Source organism: Mastigoproctus giganteus, chromosome 8, assembly GCF_048544385.1.
Source record: "Mastigoproctus giganteus isolate SK-2022 chromosome 8, ASM4854438v1, whole genome shotgun sequence".
NCBI classification, from domain to species: Eukaryota; Metazoa; Arthropoda; class Arachnida; order Uropygi; family Thelyphonidae; genus Mastigoproctus; species Mastigoproctus giganteus.
The window spans coordinates 40,468,492-40,482,352 of record NC_143582.1 but is presented as its reverse complement, the minus strand read 5'-3'; the positions used below and the strand labels follow the sequence as shown (position 1 = coordinate 40,482,352).

General features: G+C 33.9%; 1 protein-coding gene across 1 annotated transcript in view; it reads right to left on the bottom strand.

The window, feature by feature from the left end:
* c12.2 (von Willebrand factor A domain-containing protein c12.2) overlaps positions 1-13,861 on the bottom strand; it is a 574,487-nt gene that overhangs the window by 43,932 nt on the left and 516,694 nt on the right. Inside the window, exons 37-39 of the mRNA XM_090380213.1 lie at positions 10,741-10,787; positions 5,833-5,941; positions 2,839-2,964 (exon numbers count right to left, since the gene is read on the bottom strand). Coding sequence (XP_090236339.1) covers positions 2,839-2,964; positions 5,833-5,941; positions 10,741-10,787 — 282 coding nt within the window. The remainder of the gene's footprint in view (positions 1-2,838; positions 2,965-5,832; positions 5,942-10,740; positions 10,788-13,861) is intronic.

Sequence of the window (13,861 nt, the reverse complement as noted above, 5' to 3'; positions counted from 1 at the left end):
TGATTCAGTTTGTTTGTCGATTTTCATGTATAATTTAATTTTGTTAATTGGTAAGGTAATAAAAGTGTAAATTTGTGCTTTACATCTTCATTTTTATAGCCTGTGGATAATATTCCTCTGATTTTTGCTTATTACGATTGTCATTTAATAGAATCAAAATTCAATTCACAAAATCCAATTCACAGTGCTTACTGTAATTATTTTATGGCACCAGCATAAAAAAAATAAATGCTAGCTCGTTCAGATTATTGACGTTTCGAATTATTGATGTTTGGATTTTCAACGCTCTACTGTACTTCATATAAATGATTTGAAAAACCAAATGAATTTTATATTCAATTGTTGTGAATGGCAGGTGGTGTTGTTTTTTTCAGTATAGAAGTCACAAAGTAACTTATACTCTATGTTAGAGTGATGCATTTAGACATGCCATAAGGTTTAGTGAAGGCCTTTCTGATTGAGAGAATGTTAGAGCTTTCTGAAGAAACTTAGGGTCAAAAAAAAAAAAAAAAAAGGACTCTTACATATAAGATAGTTTCTATTGTTCCATATGGTGTGACTTGGTTTAGGGTTCATGAATTAAACTAAAGGAGTTTTTTGTAGGTATCAATATGGGACTAAATGGAAAAAAAAAACCAAAAAAAAAAAACCTGATTATAAAGAAATATTGGTCTGAAGAATGGGCAGACAGAATTAAAATTTTCAAGGATGTATTTAGCACGAAGAGATTTCTGCAGACATATTGGACATTGAATCTCTGCCCACCCACAAAAGGACAAACAAGGGATTCAAAGTAGGGGTGCTAAAGTAAAAAAACGTTGTCAATTATTCAGATGGAAGGTTTTGAGAATATTTTCTTCAAAGAAAAGAAATACTGTATTAGAGCTTTTAAACTGTATTGTCATTCTGTTTTATATATTAGCTGAAGTAAACCTGAAAATAAATACTTTTTGTAATTTTTGAACATCACATTCATCAACTAATCATTTTTTTTATTGATAGAGCTGGACTAAATGGGGAAGACAGTGAAAAATAATCTGGACTGCAAAGGTTAATGTTTAAAATGCAGTGATTCCCTGATGCTGTTAGCCTTGTAGATTCTGATGGTCGGTCTATTTTACTGTTGTTTTACCCTATTGGTAACATTATTATGGTTACTTTTTGTCTCTGTTTATAGCAATATTTCACATAATTTGGACTTGGTGCCATCAAGGGGACATTGCTAAATTTTAAAAAGTTGTAATTTTTGTAAATTCACATTATTTGGTATTTTTACTAATTGGCAATTTTTCTAAAATATTTAGGAGCACATTCCTTCTGCAACACTCTTTATCTAAATTGATGCCCCTCTTCTTTGCTTGTTTGTTGTTGTATTATGTACTTTTTACTTTCTATTTGCCACTTACTTGGCTTTCCATACACTGCATATTTTTCATTTATATTCAAATTGTTTCCATAACATGTGGAAGGTAATGCTTTGCAACCAATGTTTCTTATATTGATTTACTTACTTTTTTTTTTCATTTTAATTTCCTTTATTATTTTCCTCATTATTATTTAATTAAAGTTTATTTTTATATACATATGTGTGTGTAGTAAAATAATGTGCAACAGACTGCAAACTGATAAGCGTAGAAGAACTTTAGTATATTAGTATACATTATGTTATGATGTAATAGTACTATGGATAAAATGTCTGTAATATGCAAATTAGTCCATGCATACCTGAAAGAGAGTATCCAGCAGAGGAGATTTTAGATGAAATCTCCTCTGCTGGATACTCTCTTTATGACACTTGCAACTTTGGAACATCTATGAGCCCATTATGAATGTTACTCCTGACTTCTTCCCAAAAGCCAAGCAACACTTACAGTGAGCTCTTGTCCTTAATAAAGTGCTACCTGATGGTACTGAAGCCTACTCTTTCAAGGGAGCAGTTCATAACTGCAAGGTTTTAAAGGAAGAAAGTCGACATCTTGAAATTTGTCACACAAGGGTATTCCATACAGGTTCAGTAGGATTCAAGTCTAAAGACGGATGGTGCACATTCCATCAGGAAATATCTTCAATCTGAAAAAAGTCCCAAAAGTTGCACTTAATTTTTGTGACTAAGACTCACAGAAGTTATAGTTGCTCTCTCTCTCTTTCTCACGAAGATGTGCAGTTACTTATGTGTATTGTACATTGTTTGTCCAGACTATCACACCACTTTCTCCATAGAAATCTTTCTCCGATATTTACTGATTGGGTTGGTCTCCCCCCCCCCCCAGATGAGAATATTTTGAAAACTGTATATGTTGTGGAGAACAAGTGCTTTGGAAAATAATACAAACAAGCGGGCTAGTAAAGATTGTGACAGTAAGGCTTTCTGGTAATCAATATCTAGTCTCTAAATGTCATCTGACATTTAGACACCAGATACTGATTACCTGTGCTACTGTGACCCTTGTTCAACCTTGCATAGCTTCTTTGAGGTATTTCCTGATAATGTTTCCCAATTTGGGATATCGCATCTGGATTGAACACCCAAGGCCCTTGCTATCTCTGCTACAATTAATTACTCATACAAAGTTGCTCTGCCAGATCGTGAAACATTACTCAGATATACCCGGTATCTGTGTGCATCAGAACTGAATGATGTACAGTAAGGCTTTTATACTTAAAATCATCCATTTTTGCATATCAGAATAATGTGTCTACATTCCCATTTACAGTTACTTGAACTATGTTCACATTATGTAAGTATGTAAAATTACCAATATCTTAACTTTTATTCACCAGAGTATTTTCGGGAAATTATGTTTTTTTTTCTTCTTTATATATATATATATATATTACTTCTGGTTCCTTTTCTCCTCTTCGCTTATAAATAGTTCTTTCTCCAGTCACACTCTCTATCAGTTTCCCATCATCCAGCTCACCACTTGTTTGGTGATTTATCCATTGTCGCTCCTTTCCTTTGGCCTTTTATTGATAACACATATGAAAAAAAAAAAAAAGAAGCAAAATAGTAATTATTAGCAGAAACTTTCTAATATATAAAATGTTTAAATGTCCATTTATAAGTATTTCAAAGTAGTTTATCATTTCTAGTTTTATATTTAAAATTGCTTATGTGAGATGACTACATAAAGTGAAAGATATTTTTACTCCTATATTTATTTAAAAATAGGATGTCATTCATTCAAATCTCTACTGAATAAGTAGAGATTTGAATGAATGACCTTTAACTTCAATTTATTTTATAGTCTTTACTTCATTTAAATGGCAAGTTAATATGTTAATGTAATGTACTTAAAAATTAATTAAATTTAATCTTTACTTAATTTAATTGAAATGTTTGCTAGATAGTACAAAGAGAAGAATCTGTCATAATAAGTTATTTGTTATAAGTATTTCGAATAACATTTCTAACAAGTAGTAACTAAATATATGCATACAAAACATATGTAAATGCTCCAAGCTACTACACACGCACACGCACACACACACACTAGAATAATGAAGTAGTTAAGAAAAATAGTAAAAAATATAATACAAAAATTATGAAAATAAATAAATATAAAGCTATTATTAGAGGCAGCAATATGCATATTCCTCCTCATGTGGATATTCAATATGCATATTCCTCCTCATGTGGAGGAATATGCATATTGCTGCCTCTAATAATAGCTTTATATTTATTTATTTTCTTAATTTTTGTATTATATTTTTTACTATTTTTCTTAACTACTTCATTATTCCAATATATTTAAATCAAATGGTAGTAGTGGGTTTGATGTGCTAATGCAGCACCCATACTGCCATCTATAGTATTTTATTTGTTTATTTGTCTATATAAGCTGGTTAAGCTTACATCATGTCAATGGTGTGGCTCTGCTTTGGAGTGCTAGTCTGTTTGTTCTATATTTTTATTTTTCACTGCATAAGGACCACCACTATTCAAATCTTCTGCATTGGCAGTTCAATTGGGGGATCAGATGGTGGACTGATCCCTCAATTGGTTCGCCTTTGCGGCGATTTATCTAACGATTGAAATGCAGTGATTCCCTGACCATCATTAGCCTTGTGGTCCTCTGTTTATATGGGGCATAATGGTCAGTATATTTTTGTTATTTTGGTTTTATTCGTTAGTTTAATCTCTATTTGTGATATTTCATGTCTCTATTTGTGATATTTTTATTGTAGTTAGTTTAGTCTCTATTTGTGATATTTTACATAATTTGGAACTGGCACCTTACGAGGGGGTGCTGCTAAATTTTTATGTAATTGGCTCTAAATTTTAAAATTGATTTATTGTTTTTAATTGGATTTTCTAAATTATTTGGAGATTTTCTGCTACAATTTTTAGTCTTGTTACCTTTTCTTCTCCCTCCCTGTGGATTAATCATTGTTTAACTTATTATTTTCGCTCAACAGTTTTGCCATGCTACTGGCATTAGTTTTGATTTAATATCAGTTATATATATACAGTAAAACCACATAAATATGGCATTCAAAAATCCAAAATTTTCAGAAACCTGAAAATTTTGATAAACACTGGGAAATATGCTACAAATTAGCTTGATCAGACTAATTTTCATAGCATAGGGCAGTTTGTTGATAACCAAAGTTCATTTAGAATGTGATGCTGGAAATCATTTTGAAACTTCACTGCGAATGCACCAACTGAAATGGACTCTTCTCTATTTCTCACGTCTCAGCTTCACTTAATAGTGTATTATTCATCTCATGAACTCTTCCTGTCTCTGCCAAACAGTGACTGTGGAAAAATTTCCTGTGCATCACGTTCTAAGGCCTTATTTTACTTGCTTTAAATTTTATGATATGAAGTTTGAATGACAACATCATCAGAGATGACTTGGAACAGCCAGTAATAGATATATACACAATAATAGACATAAAAGATATTGGAAAGTTTACTGAAGTTTGATTTTTAATGAACTACTCAATCATATCATAGTGCAAGTCTATTGATATCAAGAAACCCACTTCAGAAAGCTACAGCAAAGTTTCCAATGGTCATAATGTAATAAATCACATTAAATTTTAGAATTTTGAATCATTATCTGAGTTTTATGATTGCTATACGTAGCAAATGCATATCAGATCCTTATGGCTGCTATATATATATCAAATGTATAAGAGATCCTTATGGTTACTATACATAATAAAATACATACAGGAGCTTTATAGCAGTTATATACAGTAAATACATACTGACAGTGGGGCCTTATGGCAGCTATTAGTAAACTAGCAGAGAACTCTATAGCAGCACAAGATTTTCAGAATCCCAGACGGCTACTGTGAAATAGAGTTTGGCTTTCTTTCATTGATATTTTTAACATGCGTATTCATCATTTAGGAAACTTTAATGAGGTAAGATACATATAATTGTGTTACTGGAAATGTCTTTGCCACTTCATTGAAACATTGCATAAACTTTAATAATTGTGCACTTTACTATCAATAGATACAATATTTTATTTCAAACTTCTGGAGACAGCAAAGTAGACAGATTTATGAGATCTATATAACAATACTGTTTAAGTGCAACAATCCATTGTATTTACACATTGTTAAATAAATTGTATCATCATCATCATCATCAAAGAATTTGAAAGAAACTGAAGCAGTTAGTTGTCAGATGGTATTTTAAAATAAAGTTTGCAATACAGTTAAAGAGTTATTATAAAATGTTTGACAAAAATCATTCTTCCTACATCCACAATTACAAAACAAGATTGTTGCAGATTTGTGCACATTTTTTAATTAAAATACTTTGCTGAAGTTATCAAGGTTATAAGATAAAAGATAAATAAAATAACAAACCTGCAACCCATCTAGTATTACTCTTAACATCTGTATTTGTTTTCTAACACCATTTGAAAACTTTTCATATAATTCTGCATCATGTTGGGACATGTTTATTTCTCTTAACCTGCATGAAAAATAAGGTAGAATAAAATAGAATAAAAGGCAAATATATTTTATTATGTAAAATATTATAAGATTGTCCTTCACTATAAACAAAACTGCTTATAAAAAAAAAAAATCAGCAACATATAGTTGAAGAATACCTTTTCAAAATTTGTCATCAATAAAGTGTGCAATAACAACAAAATTATTACTAAAGAGAAAAGTGAAGAATCCTACATAACAATAACCTGTCATATAGTTCCAGTTGATTTTCTATTTCATTCAATCCTGTGATAACACTGACAAAACAGCAGTACCAATTAATAGCTCTCACTTGTGAGATAGCATCTTCAACAGAAATATTACCCAGTACTTAAAAGGCCATTAAAATTGCACACTTTATATCTTTTATCTTTGACATTTGGTCTATAAAAATTGGGCAATAATATAAGATTAGGATGGTTAAACAAAAATCAATAGAAAGGATACATTTTCATCTGTTAATATTCATCATATTTCTTTTTTTTTTTTGTTTCTTTTTCATACTGTTTTAATTTATACCACTTTCCTCTAAACATGATATCAAAATATCAGGATATAATGACCAGTAACCTTGAAAGTGATTACGGCTTAGTATTGGGTTCACTTTCTCTTACTGATTTCACATTTTTGAAAAATGAGTGATACATAGGTAGAATGAAAGACAAAATACAACATGCCTTTCTTTTTAAGTTCTAAAATAGGAAGACAAATTTGATACAGATGAAGTTGTAGAATGGCATAAAATCAGCTTGGCTGACCATGTCTGCTATCATCAAATCTAGGATGCTGAAGCTGTTGAAATCACTTTACTCTCCTTGTAAAAAAGGTTTATGGAGTATCTTTTTTCACCACAACGCATTGAGTTTTCGACAAGTGTACTTTCATCTTGTCCTCTGCTTACTTTCATTTTATGACCCCTTTTTTCTACTGGCTAAGTTGAAAGCTACTCAAATTTTGTGCAATACGAAAGGCTTTTTTTTTCCCTCCATCTGTTTTACAATTTTATACTATTGTTTAGGAACAGAAATATCCTTCTGTTTAACAACAGACTCAATAGTACAAAAATTACAGTCATTTGGTAAGAAATCATATTCAGACACTAGTAACTTGTGATTGACAAAGTTGAAAGACAATTTTTGATTCTGAATTTCATCCAGATTAAAAGGTTTTGATTTCCTTATGCACAATTACATGTTTGCATTGATTGAGAACATGTTGACATCTTTCTGCAACAGATACCTATTTTCTGAAAGTCTTGAAATTCCTTAGTTTTATCGCAAGCATAATTCAGCATAAAACTGACTTATACTAATTGAGCTGTGAAGATGTTTCACTTTTTGCTTCAGGACTTAGTCAGGTGCTGCACTCTGAAGCCAACAAATAAGTTTGAGACTCATACCACTTAACCTTCAAACATTTTAAACTAAAAGAAGCATGGAATAATTCAAAAACTGATTTTCATTAAATTATATCACTTTTCTTCAGAATGGCATCTCTATCCCTAAAAAAATTCCCGTTGGAATGTAGATGTAAAATATCCATTCAGCCTAAGCAGAATCCTGAACTGTTATATCATTCATAACTAGCAAATCAATGTAATTCTGCTGGTGTTTACATAAGTAAAGAAGTCTTACTACTTTCCTTTGCATTCTTTATCTTTGACGGGGACTTAACATTAGCATTAGCTGAGGCTTATGATGCAAGAAAGCAAACTTATACAGCATCGGCCAAAAAAAACAAAACCCTTCCCATTTCACCCATCCATTCGCTTCAAATGTTTGTCCAGTTCTTCCTTGAATTTATTTAAGCTATCAACCTCCACAATGACAGATGGAAGCTTGTTCCAGCAATTAACTACCCACTGGCTAAAGGCAAATTTCTGCACATCTATTCTACAACTGTCTTTCCTCAATTTGAGTTTATGCTCCTTCAGGTTTGTAATCTGAGCAAGTTGTTTGTTGTTTGTTTGTTATTTGGTTTTTAGGAGCATTAGCAACTAAGGGCATATTGCTCCGCATCTGAGCAAGAGAAAGAATCCCACCAGCATCGAGTCTGCTCAAACTTCTTGTAATCTGCCTTACTTTGCTTGCCCCACTTTGTTAACTTGATTGGAGATTAGTTTATACTAGTGTGTACCTAGTGTAGGCTTCTTTATCTCTTGATTATTTATAAGCATCCTATGCAATTTTCTTCTTTGCACGCTAGTCTCGTAAGAAAAAACACTGGAAGTGCCAAGACCCCCTCTTATCAAATCCATGCTGTGACTGCAGTATAACTAAATTTAGATAGCAAAAATTATAGTAATATTTTAAAATCATAAGTTCAGTTTTTTTTTTTCTTTAGCACCATTTGATATACCTACAGCAGGGACCAAAATTGCCATACCCCACTTTACACTAATGATTCACACTACTACAGCCATAGTAAGCACATATCATGTCAGTGAACATTTTGAGAGAGCCTGTGATGTAACATGCTAAATATTGATCTAGAGTGAGAGTAGTTGCAAGTATGTGATGATTTGCAATTCTTGTGAGTCATCTTTGTGGGAAAATTTTAAAATTTGGGGACATTTAAGGGACAAGTAATTTCTGAAGATATGTAGTAGTGACACCTGGTAGCCCTATTTATACTGTATATGCTTTAAAAATTGCTCTCATACTTTCCCATCTCTTAGATCAGTGGTTCCCAATGGGTGTGCCGCGACCCTTTTCAAGTGTGCAGCAAGATTAAGAAAAATTCCATTGAGTTCAATGGCAATCACCTTTCAAGTGTGCTATTAATATTCATCTTTTAACTTGAAGGGCGACTTGAGTGACAAAAGGAACCACTGCCTTAGATGATTCTTTGGCAACTTTGAATGTAGTTTTTTCCAGACTCTATTGTACGAAAATATCTTGTCAAAATACTCATTTACAAAGTCAATATTCAATTTTGGCATGCCCAAAGACAGAGGCTTTCAGAATGATGAGAAACTCTACTAGACTTTTCTTACCAACTAAGAAATACTGTTCAAAGTTTAGACCTAAATGGATATCAGATGAACTGAGACTTGTGGCATGGAAGAAAATGCATGGGATGCATATAAATTATCTGGCGACACAGAAGCCTATGGTAGATATCAGCTAGTCTGTAATCAAGTCACACAGGAAGTTAGGCAAGTGAAAGCAGATTACGAGAAATCTTTGGGAAAGGATGCAAAGATAAACAGCAAAGACTTATTTACTTATATAAACTCTAGAAGGAAGGGGATGAATCGGATTGGTCCATTTGATATCAATGGTTCAACTGCTGATGATCCTGCTCAGATAGCTGACAAACTGAATGAGTATTTTGAATCTACATTCACACATGAGGAGTTTTGTAGGGAAGTGGAGGAGAGAAGCTTATTAAACTTTAAAAGGAAGCTAAATGATTTTGTAATAATTGAGAGCAGAGTGGAGGAGAAATTGTTGAAGTTAAACACAAGTAAGGCACCTGGGGGTGGATGGAATCGATCCAGTTTTTAAAGGAATCTACTGCAAAGTACTTCATATGGATGGCAGTAACCCCCAGAGTAAAGTACCAACTGTGTGTACTACACTCAGGGTGATAGAGAATGCAAAAGACTTGGGGGTAATTGTGCAACCAGATACGAAGTTTTCTGAGCAGTGCAGACAGGCTGCCAGAGGAAGTCATGGGGTATTGTCAATGATATACAGGAATTTTGCTAGAAGGGAAAATGAGGTGATTTTCCCTTTGTATAAGGCAATGATCATGCCACGCTTGAGTACTGCATACAGGCCAGGAGGCCACATCATTTTAGGAAGGATGTAGAGTTGCTAGAACAAGTACAGAGAAGAGCAACAAGATTTCTGAGGGGAATAAAGGGGGTCCTCTTACCAAGAATGGCTGAAATTCTGAAAGCTAAATTCTAAATACTGAAAATTGCAGCGTCTGGAGACTAGGCACCTGTGAGGTAATCTGATTGAGGTGTATAGGGCCTTGAATGGTTTGAGCAAGCTCAATGCTGATGGGATTCTGACTCTTGCTTAGATTACAAACTTGAGGAGGCATAAATTCATTCAAATTGAGGAAAGACAGTTGTAGAAGGAACAGATGTGCAGAAATTTGCCTTTAGCCATCATGTAGCTGATTGCTGGAATAAACTTCCATCTGTCATTGTGGATTTTGGTCAATGCTGTATAAGCTTGCTTTCTTGTATCGTATTCCTCTGCTAATGTTAACTCTGAAATCTATTGTATGTCCACTGCTTCCATATGATGACAATAATACATACCACATACTTTAATTTACTTTAGGCTGTGCTGTCCACACTGCTATATTTTGTATAAACCAAAAACTTTGAATAAAATGTTTATTAATTAGTATCCTAATCCTTTTCATAACATAAATTAATCCTAAAATTAAACTGTAATTTAAAATTAATAACATATTCAGCCCAAGTGATCACCAGTTTTAAATTAATTTTTTCAATTAAAAAAATTATAGCATTATAAATTTTAATCGTTAGATTAGATAAACATGATTTCTTCCTTTAACAATGGGCTGTTGCTATAATGCAATTTTAGCAAGTGTGAAAGTATATTCTGATAAATATCATGGATTCAGTATAAATATCCTTTTTTTTTTTTTTTTTTTGTTTTTCAGCTATTATTTTATATGGATTGATTGTTATTATTTGTTTAATTGGCCGCCACATGATATCTGTACTCCATTTATTACAAGTTTTGAATTTAAACATATTTAATCAGTTTAGATGACTATAAACACACACACCTTTCCTGAAATACTTTCTGAGCCATTTCTCTTGCTGCTTCTTTAATCTGTTAAAAAAAATGGAAGATTTTAAAACAAGCTTATTAGCTGAAAAGTTAATTTAATAATAACAACTGAAAAATAAGCCATGCTTTCTTTTGCTGAATAAAACTCTCACTACACATGCTGTTGGGAAACTATCACACCTTGGAAAGTTTATTACTATTACACTAGCCAACATGATTTTTACCTCCAAGAACTTAATTGCTATTTTTAACCAATTTTTATGTGTAGATTTCGAAAATGATCATGATTGTTTCATATCACATCACAGTTATTAAATATACATACTGATTTATTTTAACATATTTAAGCTAATACTCTTAATTGTAGTAATCGATTCTGACCTCGGTTTTCTTGTGATAAAGATAATCAGACTTCTACCTATGGTTCTTAGGTTCAAATTCTTATGCAACAATTTACAATTTGAAGAGAGCACACTTAGTGTTTTTGTTAAGGATTTTTGTAGGCTGTGGCAAGATTTTCCAAGTATTAACTGATCGTGACATGTTCTCAGGATTGTAAATCTCTCCTCCAAACATAAACAGCCCCCCCTCGAGAGTAGGAGGATGCAGCCTGCAACAACTGCAGTAGCAGTAAAATAAATTCTGGCTCTATCTACTGAGTTGAAAATATTTTTCCTTTCAGTGTTTTCACATGAGTAGAACTAGTAAGTTGCCATGTCTGTGTACTGTGTAGTGATAAAAATTGAATTTGTGTTGTTTTTATATTGTAGTGTGGGAGGCCTGTACCAGTGCCCCCCCCCCCCCCCAAACTTGGAATGACAGTAGTGGTGAGAAGATAAGTGTTCAAATCAAGGATTTTCCAGAAGCCTCCACTGCACAAGACGTCAACTATCAGCTAGTAAGTTCAGGTAGAGAGGTACATTTAATCAAACAAGATGAGTTGAATGATTTGGCTCAAGACTTAAATTTGCCAAAGAACAATTTTTTTTTTTAACACTTGTATTACAAACTTGAATTAAATGTATATATCCCTTTATTTTAACATTAAATTAGCATTAGCATTAGTTCAGGTATATGATGCTAGAAAGCAAGCTTATACACCATCTGCTCAAAAAAAAAAAAAAAAACTCTTCCCGTTTCACCCATCAGGTCACTCCAAATGTTTGTCTAGTTCAATCTTAAATTTATTTAACCTATCAACTTCCACAACGACAGATGGAAATCTGTTCCAGCAATCAACTACCTGTTGGCTAAAGGCAAACTTCTGCACATCTATTCTACAACTGTCTTTCCTCAATTTGAATCCATGCCCCCTAAAGGTTCTTAGTCTGAGCAAGCGACTGAGCCTGCTCAAACCATTCAAGGCCTTATACACCTCAATCAAATCATCTCGCAGGTGCTTAGTTTCCATATGCTGAAACTTGCAGAACTTAAGCCTTTCTTCATAAGTGCACCCCTTTGTTCCTCGCACCAATCTTGTTGTCCTTCTCTGTACTCGTTCTAGCAACTCTACATCCTTCCTAAAATGAGGCCTCCAGACCTGTATACAGTACTCAAGGTGTGGTCTGATCATTGCCTTATACAAAGGGATAATCACTTCCTTGTCTCTGCTAGCAGAATTCCTATATATCATTGACAAAACTCCATGACCTGCTCTGGAAGCCCGTGATTTGATTTGATGATTTTTGGTAGTTGTTGGCGCATCGGCTTCTGTGGCCATATTGCACCTCCCAAGGTTTTTTGCAGTACTTTGATCCAAGCCCGAGGCGGGAATCGAATCCGCGACCTTTGGGTTGCCGGGCAGGTACTTTACCCACTCGGCTAGCCCGGTCGGCCCTGGAAGCCCGTCTGCACTGCTCAGAGAACTTCATTCACAATTACCCCCGGGTATTTTTCATTCTCCACCTTTCTGAGTGTAGTACCACAGTTGTACGTTTCTCTTGGGTTACTGGTAACCTCATGCAGTACTTTGCATTTGTCAATGTTAAACTTCAGTTGCCACTTCTCAGTTCATCTGCCTAACTTTTCTAAATCCTGTTGCAGTAGCATACTGTCTTTAGTGTCATTAACAACCCTGCCAACTTATGTATCATCTGCAAACTTGGACATCAAGCCTGATATACCTTCATCAATATCATTGATAAATACACAAAACAACAATGGGCCCAGCACCGAACTCTGGGTGACTCCACTAATTAACATTAGTCCACGTAGAGCAGTGTCTAATTATTACCACTCTCTACCATCTCCCACTCAACCAACTAAATTGCAGCAACTTGCCCTTAATGCCATACCCCTCCAATTTGTATAGCAGTCTACCACGTGCAACAGTATCAAAAGCTTTTCTGAAATCTACGTATACGATATCAAAATTATTTTTAGCATCCAGTTCCTTTGTGACCACATCGTAGTATCCAATCAAATTGGTCAGACAAGACTTCCTCTTAACAAACCTACCAGGAATCCCCTTTCCGAGTTTTTACTGGTCACAGAGCATGACAAACCTGCCAGATTCCTATGTTAGCCTGGAACCTAGGCTGTGGGCTTGGATCCTAGTGATGCTGCTAGTCCATGTATAGGTGCCCACATCAAGGGTGACTGACAGAAGCCAAGCCCAGATGATAAAGATGCTTGTCCTCATTTTTCAAAGGACAAATCACAAATTGGCATAAGAGTTTTTGGTGGAGTCAGTGAAAGAGCTACTTGGTTGATCAGGAGGCTATAATTTACTAAAATTTTTCAAAGTACTTCCTTAGTACTTGGAAAGTACTTGTTTAAAAAAACTACAATCTACCTTTGATGAGCATGGTATCAACAAAGTTGACCATATTAGGTCTAGCATGAATCTTATAAGAATATTGTAATACTAGCTGCTGTTGTTTAACAGCTAATGGTGGTTCCTTGGTTTCAACATACAAACTGTATGTTGTAACAAGATGTTCAAAATGCTTCTGTGGCTATGCAAATAGCACTGTGGTGGATCAGATCCAGCTATCAAAAACTCTTTCGTCACTGAATTTGGGCATTATCAAGTTTAGACCTCACTAATGCTTAGTACAATCTAAGAAGGGTACAGCCTTCAAATTTCCATGTTCCATGCCCAACATTATGCATTG